The 16,552-nt window shown below is 37.9% G+C and overlaps 2 protein-coding genes across 3 annotated transcripts in view; both read right to left on the bottom strand.

Annotated features, from left to right (window-relative positions):
• LOC112150595 (interferon-induced protein 44-like) overlaps positions 1-4,238 on the bottom strand; it is a 9,003-nt gene extending 4,765 nt beyond the window's left edge. The window contains exons 1-2 of one of the 2 annotated variants that reach the window (XM_024279009.2): positions 3,836-4,238; positions 807-1,328 (exon numbers count right to left, since the gene is read on the bottom strand). In XM_024279009.2, coding sequence (XP_024134777.1) covers positions 807-1,278 — 472 coding nt within the window. In that variant the 5' untranslated portion in view covers positions 1,279-1,328; positions 3,836-4,238. The remainder of the gene's footprint in view (positions 1-806; positions 1,329-3,835) is intronic. The other variant, XM_024279008.2, reaches the window with a different exon arrangement.
• A 730-nt stretch (positions 4,239-4,968) lies between these two features.
• LOC112150704 (interferon-induced protein 44-like) overlaps positions 4,969-16,552 on the bottom strand; it is a 12,531-nt gene continuing 947 nt past the window's right edge. Inside the window, exons 3-7 of the mRNA XM_036211740.1 lie at positions 15,933-16,159; positions 8,786-8,938; positions 8,532-8,703; positions 8,315-8,415; positions 4,969-8,222 (exon numbers count right to left, since the gene is read on the bottom strand). Coding sequence (XP_036067633.1) covers positions 8,055-8,222; positions 8,315-8,415; positions 8,532-8,703; positions 8,786-8,938; positions 15,933-16,159 — 821 coding nt within the window. The 3' untranslated portion in view covers positions 4,969-8,054. The remainder of the gene's footprint in view (positions 8,223-8,314; positions 8,416-8,531; positions 8,704-8,785; positions 8,939-15,932; positions 16,160-16,552) is intronic.

Here is a 16,552-nt window from a genome sequence, read left to right as displayed (position 1 = left end):
ATGCACTGAGGGCAACAAAACACAGTCAGGAGTTAGAGGATGCTGGCGCTGTCCCAAGATGCTCTTGGCTTTCTTCAGCACCTGTTCCTTCCACAGAGAGTGAAGGTCCCTCAGTCTAACAGAAGTTATTTTAGGGCACGTTTTAACAGCCCCCTGCAGTTTGTTTTTGTCCTTCAAAGATTGGCCACAAAGCCAGCAAATAAACAAAAATATTAAAATGCTCTCAATAAAGAATAATAAAAATGATTAAGAATGGTTTCATTTACATTAAGAGTTCCATCTCCTCAGCAGATAAATTCTCTTTTAACCTCATTTCACAATAGAATCTGTGTTCAGCTTAAATCTCACTTTATTGTCATATAGAGTGCCCAAATATTTGTAGCCTGTGACAATCTCGACCTTCTAAATCAAATCAATCTCCATGTCCTATGTTTTAGCAACATTTAAATCAAGGTAATTGACCTCACACCAATCAACAAATCGTGATAAAGCAGGTCCATGGTTTGTCTCAGATCTGAATAAAAGAGACGCTAGAACAGTGTCTAAATACTAGTTACTAAACTAACTAAACCAAACAACTAATTACTAAAACTTGACTTGTGTAAATAGTTACACCCCAACACTGGCTTTATCTTCTGTATTCCCTTTTGAAATCTATCCTGAAGAACCTCCTGCTCTGTTCTCTAACTGCTGGTTAAGATAAAAACAAGATGTTTAAAATGTGTCTGTCAGCAGGGAGGTCTACATTTGCTGCAGAATTACACTTAAATTAGCTTTTAAACAAAATCTAGACGTGTTGTATTTACCTTCCACCTGGTAGACTTCACACTCAGTCAGGTTGAGGTTGTTGCCGTGCATCTCTGCAGCATTGAAGTTATAATAGTTTCCAGGCATGCTGTACACTACTGGTTGGCTTCCATTGACAAGAACTAAATCTTCTCCAAAATAAGGACCACTGTTGCTGATCATTTTCACAGCATATTGAGCATAGATGCATGGATATTTGATGAGCTTTTGTCCACTGAAGGAGAACAGAAAAGCTTGATCATCATTTACATACTGTCCAGACTGACTGAACGGTTGTCTAGTGTAGCCTCCAAACACACGTCCAGATTTGTTGTAGCCCACAGACACAGTGGGTGACTTGTTGTCACAGTGTTGGTGGAAAGCTGCTCCAGTGAAACCATGGATGCTGGCTTTGTAGAGCAACTTCAGTTTGAAATTTCCCAGCTGAGAGCAGATTGCTTTCTGCTGATTCCTGGTGAGCTTGGAATTCATCTGGTCTGAAAAGGCTGCTTGATCCTTTGATTCTTGATGATGACTGGAACCTTAATTTGGGTAAGGAGAAACAGAAAAGACTCTTACTGAATAAATTGCACCACTTTTTAAACATTCCTTTAAAAGCATTTCAACCACATGGCTTTGTTATTTTACAATGAAAAAAATGTCTTGATTTGTTGAAAAACTGAAATCCATCCATCCATCTTCTTCCGCTCATCCATCCAGTCACAGTCTAAGCAAAGATGCCTAGTCTTCCCTCTCCCCGGCCACTTCCTCCTTCTCCTCTGAGGGGCACCCTGAGACAATCCCAGGCCTGCCGAGTCATAGTCTCTCCAGCGTGTCCTGGGTCTCCCCAGGGGCCTCTGCCCAGTGAGACATGCCTGGAACACCTGAAGACCCGGTCCCACAGGATTTGACGGCCATATCACAGATGGAGCACGAGAACATGTCATCCCTGTGGTACAGATGCTGTCAAGCAGTGGACTGGAAGTGCTTCTTTTGGTATACGGTACAAAATTTGGCCACCGTTCCACACGGGAATTATTTTTGGACTGCACAAAAATTGAGACCACGGGTCACTGCGTGTGGTACCAGTGGTACCGCTGTGCAATGGCTGTGGAATGGAAGTGCAACAGCAATTTCAGTGTGAGATCTGGCCGTGGAGTGGACCCCGACACACGCGCTTGGACGCCAAAATTTTGCGTTAGTGCACGACTGTAGCACGGCCGTTTTCCTGGCCGGTCTGTGTTTGTGCTGCTACTTACTGCGTCCCTTTAGCGGCTGATCGAGGGAGGGCGTGCTTACACGCGATTAAAGAGTGCTCTGGCAGTCGAATGGCAGTGGAATGAACCCCAGTGTTTGTATCACTGCGATTCCACGAACATGCATAAAGCTGGCGCATCTAAGCGCGTGTGTCAGATTTTCCAACTTTTTTACCTGTGATATGGCCATCTAATTCTGTGGGACCAGGCCTTAAGGAAACTAATTTCAGCCGCTTGTAGTCGGGATCTCGTTCTTTCAGTAATGACCCAGAGCTCATCACCATAAGTGAGGACTGGAATGAAGATCGAGCAGTAAATTGAGAGCTTTGCTTGTTGGGGTCAGCTCTCTTTTCTCCACAACAGACTGAAATCAATGACAAAAAAATAGTTCTTACTAATTTTCATGTGACACTTCAACCACATTATAAGTTTTTATATAGCAGAAGTTTCACAACAAACATATCAAATCTTACTTTTGATTTGATGTGTTTTGCAGAAGCCCATCCAGTCATTTTTTGAATCTGTTACATTATGGTAACAGCACTGCAGGTATCGTGCCAAGGTACTTTCCTCCTGCCAGAATGTGTGTCCCCTTGTCTCAGGCATCGTTGATTTGTTTCGTTACACTCACATTTGGGCTCAAAATTTTGTATATTTAGGGTCAACAAAAGACTGAATTTTTCTTCAATAGCTCTTAAATTGTCGTACCAAATAACAACAAATGACTTTGGAAAAGTAAAACTATCAGCAACAGTAGTTAGATTAGCTTTTGATCATTTTAGTCAATTTTTTGTGTAAATCTTTGCATTTTTCTTCAATTGCTTTTAAGTTATTAAACCTAATCTGTCCAAATCACTTTAGAATAGTAAAACTGACTAAGAACTATCAGGGACAAAGTGTCTTGACTTTTTCGCTTTCGGTGTCTACTGTAGGAAAATACAGACACGACTTCAACTTTTTTGCTCGCGGTCGCTTTGCCATCTTTTTTTAGGGATAGGTGATATATTAGCTATATTAGTGATATATTTGAGCAATATACAATTATCATAATCAGAAAGGAGGGGAGTCAGGGCGACTCAGCACTGCACCAACGGCCAAATCCATGGGGAGAAGATTTTGGAAACAGAGGCTTCAAAACAGTAAATATGGCTCTTTGAAACATTATGTTTTGGTTAAAAACGGCATAAACATTAGTTCTTAGTCATTTTTATTATTCTAAAGTAATTTGGTCTGATTTGGTCCAAAAATGTAAGAGTTATTGAAGAAAAATTCTGTCATTTGTTGAGGGTCCCTAAATATGAATGGAGGAATGTCTGTTGAATATCCAACCTAAAACTAACTTCTCTGCAGTAGTTGAGCAGATACTTTTCCCCTGTCTGTTATTTTTCATTTTTGTTTTTCCCTCTCTTATCTATTTCTTGATAAAACAGTATTTAGTTGTAAACGCTTAGAGTTGAAGAATTTCTGTCAACTGAAGTTTCGACTTCCCTTTTTTTAAGTTTCGATTTCCTTTTATATATTTTTTAAGTTTCGATTTCCTCGTACTCTCTTCTTATCTCTCTACGTATATACCTTTCAATATTGTCAATAAAATGTTGGGAAAACCTCTTACGTCACATAAGAAGGCAAAAATGTTTTATTTACTAAAATTATAATCCCTTTTCAGCAATTTTTGACAGACTGTTTTATGTCTCCACTTAGGGGGAAAACAAAAAAGACAAGATAAAAAGGGAAAAAATAGATCTAGAAAATTACATTTAAATATATGTTTCATATTATAAGTCGAGTCTTACCGTCTTCCTTATGCACTGAGATAGAAGGCTGAGAGGACTGGGGTGAACCGGACAGGACAAGCACAGTTAACAGATTGTGGTTAAACCAGCCGGTAACTTTAACAAGCAGAAAAGAAGCCAACCAGGTTCTCGGGGAGATTACTTCCGCCCTACTCTACTATGAGCGCGTGACCGCTGTGACGGCTGAGGCGCGCGGCGCGGCGCGAGCACGGCAGCTGAAGCTCCACATGCCATGTAGCATGTATGTAATCCAAAAATATTAAAAGTTTTAGTTTCATTTGAAAATGTGGTTAAAGGTGTTTTTATTATAATTATAATAGCACTTTGAGATGATTCTAATAGGGAAAGGGCTTTGTTACTAAACTTTATCAGTCATTCATGCCATTAAACTTCATCAATCTCCCTCAGTTCTGGTTTTGGGTGACAATCATTTACAAGCTCTGTTATACGGATTTTAGCAGAGGCAAAATAAAAAATCATGGATATTTAGAAGCCGTTCATTTGACAGCAATGCATAAATCTGTAGCAGTAGAAGGCGCAATTCTTGCACTATTTAGAGATTAATCTCAATAGGTAAAATATATTTAACTATACCACAAGATCAATCATTTTCTAAGCTTTAATTCGAGCCATATTTTGTAAAAATCAGTTGAGAAATTAGGGAGCTAGCCCCATTTTTGTGGTTGATGTCTGCCTGTCCCATTGAAACAGCTGCCTTCTGCTGCCATGACTCAGTGCGTAATGATGGAGCCTGCGCGTGAACGTCTCTGCCTATAGCAGCAAATAGGCAAGGGTCAATCCAGTAATATGTACTGCTCACAAAAATTAAAGGAGCACTTTAAAGAAACACATTAGATACATCAGATCTCAATATGAAGTTGGATATCTATACAAGTAACAACAGGGCAGTGTCTTGGGAACAAAAGGATGCCAAGTCTTTTAATGGAAATAAAAGTTTTCAGCCTACAGAGGCTCCTTGCTGCTTATTATACCGGGATGAAAAAATATCCAGCGATCCCCCTAGATGGCGATTTCACCACAAATGGCTTCAGGTGGAATGTTAAATACCTTGGAAAACAAATTTTTCTACATACTTCAACAAAGATCAAACTTCAGCCTGTGTTAGATGGGATTCCTTTATGGTGTTTCTTAGAAGGAAAATAATTAGCTACACAAGCTATAAAAATAAGAAAGAAAAACAGAATCTTTCACAATTAGAAAACAAAATAAAATGCATACAACAAAAAGTTTTTGAAAAGAAGGATCCAGAAGTAGAAAAGGAGTTATTACTCCTAAGAGCAGAATATGACAAACAGTCCAGTAACAGGTCTGCATCGAGTCTGTTAAGATTAAAACAAATACTCTATGAGCAAGGAGACAAGGCTGGGAAATTATTAGGATGGCAAATTAAACAACTGGAAACTAAAACCTCTATCACATCAATTATACAAAATGAAAAAAAAAATAGTAAATCTGAAAGATATCGATGATGCTTTCAGAGAGTACTATCAGAAGCTGTATGATGCACAAGGGAACTGCAATCCAAATGACATCAATAGTTTTCTAACTAATTTGAATATTCCAACAACTCAAATGAAAATAGAACAAATTTAAATTTAAAGTTTAATAATGTAGAAATCACTCAAACTATTGACAATATGAAATCAGGAAAAAGTCCAGGCCCAGGTGGTATTCCAATTGAAATATATAAAAAGTTTAAGGATAAATTGCAAACCCCTGGAAATGTTCACAGAGACATTTGAAAAAGACTGTCTTCTGCCCTTCATCAATCAAGCCCTAATTACTTTACTGCCAAAACCAGGTAAACCATCCAATAAATGGGAAAATATGAGACCTATCAGTTTACTGAATTCTGATCTTAAAATTATTTGCAAATTGTTAGCAAGACGGCTTCAAAAAAAATTCTGCCACATATAATAAATATAGATCAGAATGGTTTTGTTGCTGGAAGACTAGGGTCTCACAATGTGCGAAGAGTCTTGAATGTAATCTACCACAAGAGAGAAAACAAAGATACATGCGCTCCTATCGTTGGACGCAAAAAAAGCTTTCGATAGGGTTGAATGGCCATATCTGTTCAGAATCTTAGAAAGGTTTGGATGTGGATCCAACTTTATAAAGTAGATCAAGATATTATATAAAAACTCAACAGCAGAAGTCTTGACAAATAGAATTTTTTCAAAGCCAATCTAAATTAAGAGAGGATGTCATCAAGGATGTCCCGTCTCTCCTTTGCTTTTTATTTTATCAATAGAACCCCTCGCAGCAGCAATTCGTGCACACACGCAGATAACTGGAATTACAGTAGGGCCTGCGGAACACAAAATCTATATCCGGATATAAAGTGAATAATTCAAAATACTCAATTTTAATGTTAAATTCTATGGAAAGGCAAAACTCCACTTCAAAAACATCTCGCTTCAAAGTAGTAGAACATTTTTTGAATACTTTGGAATCATAATTGTGCCACAGCTGGATCAAGTTGTCAAACTTAAATATGATTGTTTAAAAGAAAAAAATCAAAGACTCAATAGATAGGTGGATGAGGCTGTCCATAACTATACTGGGAAGAATTAGTATTCTGAAAATGAATATATTGCCTAAACTATCATATTTATTCCAAAATATCCCTTTGGAACCCCCTCCAGAATTATTTGCTTGGTTAAAGAAAATTACAGTAACCTTTATTTAGAACAACAGAAAACCCAGACTCCGTCTTACCTTGTTCTATTTATCATTTGATCGAGGGGGGCTAAAATTCCCTAACTTTGAGTTTTACTTTTCGGCCACACAACTGCACTCTGTTATGTTTTATTTCTCTAATGAGAATAACCCACACTGGGTAGAAATCAAATCCCACAATTTAAATATACCTTTACCTTCATTCATATATTCTGCAAAAACAAACCAAAAACCCCTTCTTGAAGCACATGATGAAGGTCTGGTACGATGTCAAAAAATACTTAAAAGATGAAAACCCTTTGTCACACTTTAGCCAAATCTGGGGTAATCAGCTCTTTGTGCCAGGAAGATCAGATGCAACATTTAAAATGTGGGCATCCAAATGACTTAAAACAATTAATAATCTGTATCCATCACTGTCAAACACTTTTATATCCTTTGGGGAACTAAAATCTACCTTCAATCGTGATTAAAAAAAAAAAAACAGTACCTTAAATATCTTAAGTTAAGAAGTTTTGTGAGCACAAACCAAAAGAATCTTAACAAAGTACCTCTCTCACAGTTAGAAACGCTAATGATTAAAAACAAAATAAGAAAAGGCATTATTTCAGACCTTTATAACCTGTTGATATCTAATGGATCAGATAGCTTAAGCAATTGTTATATTGCCTTCCCTTAGAAAGAGAATAATGTATATTCACAAAACCAAACAACACCTGTTTGAGGAAATTTGGGGACCTTTTATCAATTATATTAAAAATCTAGACCTAAGATGATCCAACAGATTTTTGATTCCAACTGCTTAAAATTGTAGGACGTCACATTACAGTTTTTTTCAGGATTGCTGTAACAGTTTTAGATATTAGTTAAGAGTAGTTGTGTTTATTGTTAAGTTACGATGTTGTTTTATTTTGTGTGTTTGTTGTTGTAGATGTAGGTTATAGCAAAAAGTCATACAATTCAGCCTCTTATAATCACAAGAAAAATGTAAGTAATATTGTTGAAGTTGCTGTGTTATGACTCATAAAATGTGGAAAAAAAGAGAAAATATAAAATCACGGTCATTTGCAAGGAAGGCAGCCTTACATTCAACTGTTAAAGAAATATCCGTTGTATTTTTGCTCTAGTCTCAATACTGTGGTCTGTTGAAACAAAATACAGTCCTTAAACTTGAGGGGTATCTAAAGAATACTATATTATATATTTATCTTGGATTTTCTCATGGCTGAAGTGCTTTTCTGTAGCCAGATATCAGATTTGGTGCTAGTACCACAAAATGCACAATTATGTTAATAACTTTCTCCACTAAAAATAAGTCTAAAACTCCCCTTTAAATTCAACTCCTAACTGAAGGAAAGAGTGAGGAAGGCCAAAAAGTAGACACATGGATGTTTAAGAATAACATAAGGATTGTTGCTTCAAGCAAGAAGCTTAAAGAGAGTAGGAATAGATCAGACCAATGATTGGTTACAGTGACCTCTGATGGTAGCAGCCAAAAGTCTGCAGTACTGCTCATTCAGTCTCTGGGCTCATCAAAGAAGTCATCCACAAGGCGAAGCATCTGAACAACTGCATGGAGCAGCAGGATGTCGATGTTCATGTCTAATTCCAGCTCCTCACTGTAGTTCTTCACTGGAACAACGCAGGACAAAGATACACCGATAAAACTGGCAGCCTCCTGCATCTGGATCACATGACACAACATTTAAGAGATTTTAGAGAGCGGAAGACCTGAGTTGAATGCAGTCTTTCAATTGAAGCTCAGCGCATCCTTACTAATTCCTTGATGTACGTGCTCTTGTAGACTTTTGTGATATCTTCTTTCACCAGAGGGCAGGCTTCATCTATTTTAGTGAGCAACACCAGCTGAGGGATCACTGATAGAAATACAAGAAAAATGTTTTAAAGTAGCTGGTAAAATGACCAACAATGTGAGATAAAAACAAAAACGTATCCTTGTTCAGCCAAGAATAAAGGACTCAAATGTATTTACCTGAAAAGTTGATCTTTTTACAGATGGCGTTCAGCTTTGTCTTCATATTTTGGTGCATGATGGAGATCTTGCTGGCATCTATGACATAAGCCACACAGTGGATCTTGTCTTTGAGTTCTGGATTTTTGCAAAAACCGTAAGCTTCAGGTTTCAAAGGAACAGAGGGGTTGAACTGTATGTGTAAGAAAACATAAGTGGATATTTGATATCAGTTACAAGCAAAACTTTCAAAATAATCTGATCAACTGCTTTACCTGATAACGGTCAGGTATGTTACCACTGATGATGTTACTGATATCATCAGGATTTAGCCCCGCCCCCTGCTCTGGCTCAAGTCCCATGGTATCACAAAAGACAAAAGGCAGAGGTTTTCCCTCACGTGCAGGCTTCACGGAATAGCTGCGAAGCTGTCAGGAAAAATTGAAATTGAGATTTATATATATATAATACACTTTTTATTTTAAATGTTATGTACTTCTTTAAAGTTCCTCTCAAATTAAAATTGTGGTTTTGGTGTTTTCATCATGTCAATGTAGCATTTTTGTCATTATGGAGGACACTTTTGGAAAAATTACAGCAATACAGCAGTCAAATAAATTGTCATTTTAAAATATGAATGGTCTCATTACACAGCAGTAAACAAAGAATAAAGGAAAACAATGACATGTCGCACACAGAATAAAAAAGGTGTGTGTTGTAAAGCTTGACATTGAAAATTTAATTTAGAACATTTTGTTCTAAAAGGAAGGAAATAGCCGAAGAAATTATGATTTTAAAGCACCTAAAGTGAAAAGTACACTAAAACAAATTACTATTTCCTTTCCTGGGGTCAAAAAATTGAATTTCTTGAATAATGACCTGAAAAAGTGCTCAAGTATTGTTTGTCTTAAGTTTAAAATGATTGAGTTGCTTGCAGCATTATGTAAATATAGTATTCTAGATTGTATTATTGGTATTTTTTATGGATTTTCATTTTGTGTTTGTTTCAAATAAGATGTGGGCTCTGGGCAGTTTGCATTATTTTAAATAAATTTTCTACATAACTAATTCATTTTTAAATCCAAATAAAACTGGGGGCACCTTCAAAAAACAACAATTATTTATATACGATTTGCAAAACTAAATTGTTTATAGCAAATCCTGCTTTTTTGTTTACTTTTTGTAGACCAAATCTCAAAATTTGGAAATTTAAAAGGGGGGGGGGGGGTATGGATTAATAGCATTTAAGATTTTGAAACGATTTTCTTTTGCTTTTTGTGGAATTTGAAAGCTTAAAAGCTTGGATTGTAAACTCTAAAATATATATTTTCTATTGAGTTGAGATGAGAAAAGATGTTTAGTAAAAGTTGTCCTTAAAAATTTGTTGTGACATGCCTTTTAGTTAAACTGAAAACCATCAATTAATAGGGATGGTTCCCTAATAAAAAAGGAAGAATATGCTAAACAAGAATTTAGAGATCTGAATCATTGCTATTGAAAAGACTTTCAAAATTTTAATACAATTAGTGAAAATTGGAGTACTGTTGGTTGAAGGAGAAAAGGAAGATGAATTTGCAGGAAGAGAAAGAAGAGGAAAAGTCATGAGTGTTGGACTGAGAGTAGGTGCTTTAACAGGAGAAGTTAGAGAGTTATAAAGTTAATTTATTAAAAAATGCTTCAGTTGTAAATAAATTACCATTAGTAGAAATATCATTTAGGGCTTTGATGATAAGTTGAGGCTTTAAAGAAAGGTATGTGTTCATAGAAAGGTTCAGAGATCAGAAGTGTCTTTCATTTAAGCAACAATAATGTTATTAAACCTGACACTTTCAATTAATATTAGTGTTTTGTTTTTACAAGAGAATACAAGAAAAACTACTTTGCTTTCAAATACATGCATTTTTTCCAGAGAAATGTTTGGCTAGTGGAAATCTAATTTGGCTGGTAGACTTCATGCTACCGGCCACCCCGGCTAGTAACTAAAAAAGTTAATTTAGAGCACTGAGTAAATCGATTCTTGTGTTGTGTGGTCTGGATTCATGAGTTTAAACCCCTTCATTATTTTATTCTAGTTGACCAGTGAAAGGAAAAACTGACAATGTTTTTAATGTTTTGTTTTTTCTTTTTCCAGGGGTAGGGAGTAGATTTTGTGTGCCCTCTACAAGATTCTGCTATAGGTAAAACCACCACCAGTTGTGACGTGGAGCAACAAGTGTGTGTGTTTGTTTGTGTTGACAGAGGTCAGTGTGAGTAAATCTAGAAATGAAAGCACATAAGTGCAGAAATTCCTTTCAGCCCCTGACTGCATCACCTGATGCAACGAATGTGACTATAAAATCTGCGCAATAAAGTCAGAATTAAATGTTTGTACTAACTCTGGTATGGATGTTTGTGGTAACCAAGTGTGTAAGGGGAGGTAGACACGTAAAATTCATTGTTATGCATTAGAGCCCCCTGTCAGAGATGATCAACAATGCATCACCTCCCACAGTGGCGAGTTAATTTTTTTTTCTACACGGCAAAATAAAGTTTTATCCGCATTTGGCAAGTGTTAATTCAGAGCCCCAGATTTTTAATAAAGCGCCCCTCTCACCCTCTGTGGGTGGTTTCTCCTCCAAGTCTGGGTCCTCTATCAAGGGCCTGAGAGCTTGAAACTCTGGCACAGTATCTTAGCTGTCCCCAGCACTGTGCTTTTCTGAACTGAGATGTCTGAGGTCTTTCCAGGGATTTGCTGTAGCCACTCCTCCAGTTTGGAGGTTACAGCCCATGTGCTCTAATTGCATATTACCAAGTTTTCTCCAGTTCCTTTCTGATCGAGTCCCTGGTATTTCTCCAGTTTCTCATGTTCCTTCTTCTTGATGTTACCATTGCGTGGTTCTGCCACATCCACCACAACGGCTTTCTTCCTCTCTTTATCCACTGCTACAATGTCTGGTAGGTTCATGTATATATTTATTTTGATTGGTTCTTAAATTGTTTTATGTAAAAAGACCTTTGAATTGTCTCTGTACATGAAATGTGCTATACAAATAAACTTGCCTTGCCTTGCCATGTAAAAAAACTGTTTTACTCTTATTATTGCTGAAATTTGTTTTTATGTTAACTCAAGTTATAGTTTACAGATGTACCTTTTTTGCTCTGTTTGCCTGCTTCTTACTCAAAATCAGGATGGGGGGTTTATGACTCACTGTCCTTATTAAAAAGAAAGGATCAGTGCTGTACAGCATAATAACAGTTATCAGTACGTAAAATAATACAAACTAAAAAACATACTATAAAAATAAAACTATATAAGAAAATATGATGGTTAAAAAAAAAAAAACTTAATGATTTGAAAATGTTAATTACCATATTAATCTTTACTCCAGAGAAGAAAAATCAGTCATGTTGGTGTCTTCAATCCAATGTTAAAAACATTTTTAGTTATGTCTGATTATAGCATCCAAAGTCTACTAGCGATTTTAGATTTAAACGAGCCAAGCATTTGTCTAATAAAAAAGTTGTATGTTTATCAAAACCATTATTCCCTTTATTTTGAAATTTTCAGTTCATAATTATTCTCTCGCAAAAACAAAAAACTAAAAATAATTGAAAGTGGAGTCTATGTCAGGCTTAGAACATGACAGAGATGTAATGTTTTAACAAACTACACGTCTTTTCTCTGAACCTTTAGATGAACACATTCCTTACTCAGGAAAGCATCAACTTTTCATCAAAGAACTAAAGTTTATTTCTAGTCGTTTTTTAATATCTTTAACATTTTTTTAAGAAATTGACTTTGTTCAAATCCCAAATGTTTTCTTTTTGTCAATCACAGAAGAGTAAAGATTAAAACTAGTGAAGAACAATAAAATAATTGTTTTAAAGTTGTTTTTTTAATGTCATGCATATATAAACATGCTTTATTAGAAATATGTGCAATATTTTTGCATAATTGTGCGTAATATTGATCAGTGTTGTAGTTGTGAGTCACAATGAAATGGAGCACCAAATGAGTGTTTGTGTTAGTGAAGTCAGTGTGAGCAAATCATAGACTGTAAAAAACAATGGACAGATCGAGCACTGAGGTCCCCCATTGGAAATGCATTACTTCCTCTCCTCGCGAAAGTAGGCCGCCGCTTTCACCGTCAATTCCTGAAACGGATACCGCCATTTGCAAACAATCTTCAGGGATTGGTCTGAGTCATAGCTGAGTCATCGAATCTACAGAAGGTACTGTCGCCAATCGGGAGTGAGTTTATTGCAACCGTCTGCCGCTTTCCACGCCTCTACCATGAGACAGCGGGATGTAAACAGCTTCTTCTTTAATCACGGCGGCTCGGGAGAATCGTACAAGTCATTGTTGAAGCCTTTGAGGGAGAACCATTCCAACATTTGATTCTGTCAGTGGTCCTTTGGGATTTACTTACATTTATTCCTTTTTGTCGAGATAAAAGGAGCATTTGGGTGACGCCGCTGGAGAAATGCGCGTGTCCCTCTCACGCGCACCGCAGCTTTTCAGTTGTCATTCGCGGCCAGGTTATAGTCTGATCAGATGCACGTGAGAAGCCCGTTCAGCGGTATTTAAAATAAATAACCATCCTAACAAGAGAACAGCTGGATCTTTTTTCTGTTTGAAGACACGACCAGGCCCTTTTAATTTTGTCCGCTCCTCGGACGGCTGCGTCTAATTCAGGCTGAAGCTGGAAAATTGCGGCGAAGCTTAAACTTTGTTTGGTGATTTTATGCGCATATATGTAACTTATAATTTATAAGCTACAACCAAAACAGTGAAATAACGAAAAACGAACGTTAAACAAAGAAAAAAGTCCAAAGCACATAACCTCAGAGTGAAATCTATTTCTACAGAGTAAATCCTCATCTAAAAATGTCGACAGCATGCTCCTCTTGTTGTTTTAAACTGCTGCATCGGTACATTCCACTGAGGAAAACAACAGTATGACAATAGTTGGTACATTGTTGAATTGTAAAGTAGGTGTTAAAAGGTCTTCACGGACCCATTGATGAAGTCTGCTCCCATTGGCTACCCGTCATATGTCAATCAAATGCCCCAGACGGTCGACGTCAGACCCACAAACACTTATTGAGCCATCTGATTGGTCAATTTATAACTCTAATAACTTGTGATAATGGAAAAAAATCTTAAAAAAAAATTAGGATTAGAAAAAAGAAGTTAAGCAGAAAGCAGCAGAGGAAGAATGATTATTCTAAGATATAAAATGACTGAGAAATAACTGTCTGTTTTCCAATGTAAGTCAATGGGACTTTGGCCTTTTTGGAACCCAGTGGTACTTCCTATATGGAACACGGAAGTAGGAGGGCTTGCTCTGTCCAGTTATTCTATATACAGTCAATGGAGCAAATGCTAGAAATTTCCATCACACCTGAATGCAGCAATAGCGAGTTCTTAATGCAAGCGTGTAAGTGCGGAAATTCCACGCAGCACCTGAACGCACCTCGTGCTCCGGTGCCTGTTCTCCTTGGGCGGCTGGGGTCCAGCTCTGTAAAGCGGGCCCTGCGCTACCCCGTGCTGGGTGATGCCCCCATGGTCAGGCTGGGTCTTGAATAAGGGGATTCTCGTAATATCGTTTCTACACAGTAGTACCAAGTCAGATTATTCCCAGAGATCTGCAGTTTTTACTCTTTATTCACTTTTATTGACAAGGGTCCTATTGGGGGAACTTGGGGGCAGGAACTGGGGGAGAGAGGGGTGTTCGTTTTGTGTCTTTGTGTAAATTTGTTTTTAAACACTCTTATGTTTTTTGTGTTTATAATATTAATTTTATTTGCTTTTATGTTAAGCACCTTGTGTTTCGGCCGAAGAAAAGGCGCTATACAAATAAAGTTTGAAGTTTTAAGTTTAGAAACCATAGATGCGCAGATTATTTTTTCCTCCCAGCGCTGAGATGCCGCCCCCTTTGAATTGGCGCCCCGGGGCAGCTGCCCATATTGGCCGTGCCTAAAACCGCTACTGGTTTGAACTGAAAACATACCTAAATGGTTCATTGAATCATGAACTTTTCAACTCTGTTTTTCTGTTTTAATGCTGTAACCTCCCACTTGTCTTTTCAATAAAAGAAGCAAGGTGAGAGAAAGTCCTTTGAGGAAAGGGATGATGGCTTCCTCCCTAGCACTCCCATCTCTCCTTTGTGCACAATAAACATTGCTTGTTGGCGTGGTCTCCTACGGTGTTTATTTTTAGTGTCTAGGTGAATTTGCCTAAGAGTTCGCCATTACCATCGTGTCAGTCTGTATCTGGAAGTCCCACAGGATCTTTACTCTCTCATTCTCTACCACTTTTGGAGGTGTTTTTTTTTTTTTTTAACTTGGTCTTTCCAGTCCATGTTCCACACATATGCTCCTGTATCATTCCAGCTACTTGGTTGTGGTGTTCCTTATGCTTTTCTGGCCTGCGTCTTACGCCCTGCAGTTATGTGCTGTTATGTGGGTTTCCGGCGCCTCTTTGCACAGCCCACACCTTGGGTCTTGTCTGGTGTGGTAGATATGAATCTCTTATTACTCTGGTGCTCAGGGCTTGTTCCTTTGCTGGCAGGATCAGCGCTTCTGAGCTGTCATTCAGCCCAGGCCTTTCTAGCCATTGGTAGGACTTCTTGAAATCAGCCAATACAGTTATGGACTTGCCAATTCTGGTGTTCTTGAGCAAATGCCAGTCGAGCCCCACGGTGTTGGGCAGTGAGCACAGGGCCCACTACAGGACGTCAGACCCTCAGGCCACCTTCATGAAGTCTGTTCCTGATTGTTTGGGTAGAGACATTCACACCAGTGGCCCTCTGGAGGTCATTCTGTAGGGCACGAGTAGTGCTCAGCCTGTTCCACCTTGCACGAAGGAGCAGCTATCGGTCCTGCTGAGGGGTTGAGGACCTTCTACGGCCCTGTCCAGCTCTCCGAGAATAACCGCCAGTCTCCTGAAATCTCCTCCATGTTCTGGAGATTGTGCTGGGAGACACATTAAACCTTCTTGCTGCAGCAGGTGTGGATGTGCCATCCTGGAGAAGTTGGACAACCTGTGCAACCTCTGTAGGGTTAAGGAGTTACCTCATACTGCCAGTAGAGATAATTACACAAGCCAAAATCAGCACGAGTAGAAAACCAGCCAAAAAAGATCAAGAGGGAGAAACTTGAAATGACCTCCACATGTAACACCAGTCCTGTTTTTGGGGGTTTTCTAATTATTGCCACTGAAGTGCACCTGTTGTTAATTCCATGAACACCAATACAGCTGAAATTGATTTACAAGGCCCTCAGCAGCTTAACCAACCAGAAAATTATCAGACAGGTTTAATTCAACTCATGCCAGGCCCAATAAAAAAAGTGGTTCTTTAATTCTTGTGAGCAGTGTATATATACATTGCTATTATTATTGTTAAATTGTGTTTTACTGTTCTGGGGTAGAAAACTTACCCGCGCTGTCGTGGTGGTGCCTATTATATTTCCAGTCGTAGCTTGGCTGGTGACATGACCTCTAAATATAGATTTGAACGAATTGAAAAAACTTGACTTTCCAGCTCCAACTGGTCCAACAAGTAAAACCCGAGCTTGGGGCACAGAGCTGTTCAAAGTTTTGTAGGATTCAATCTTCTCCATCAAATTCTTCTTCTCCCTGCAAAAATAAAGAGCATAAACAGAATCTTATAAAAGGAAAAAAAAGATTTTTCTTGTAAAGGATATTTTTGGTAAAGGAGTTTTAAAAGCCAACGGCTGTTTTATTATTGTATGTAGCCACAAAGGGGGCCATGTCTGGGTCTTCCTGTGTCAGTCCCCAGCCTAGATAAATACAAGATTTTGTCAGGAGGGGCACCCAGCATAAAACTCTTTGCTAAACCAACTGTACAACTCAGTGAAAGCTGACTTGCTGTAGCAAATCCCTAAGGGATAATTATATTGCACATATAAGAGTCTTACAAGTTTTTAAAATGAAAAAAATATTTGCAGTTTATTTTTTTTATGTTTTAAAATGCAAAAGTTTTTTTATTTGTTTCTTACTCAGACTTCCAAGTCACTGCCCTCCATGGTTTTTCAAA

Source organism: Oryzias melastigma, linkage group LG4 (genome assembly GCF_002922805.2).
Source record: "Oryzias melastigma strain HK-1 linkage group LG4, ASM292280v2, whole genome shotgun sequence".
Classification (NCBI taxonomy): Eukaryota; Metazoa; Chordata; class Actinopteri; order Beloniformes; family Adrianichthyidae; genus Oryzias; species Oryzias melastigma.
This window is presented reverse-complemented; position numbering and strand designations above follow the sequence as displayed.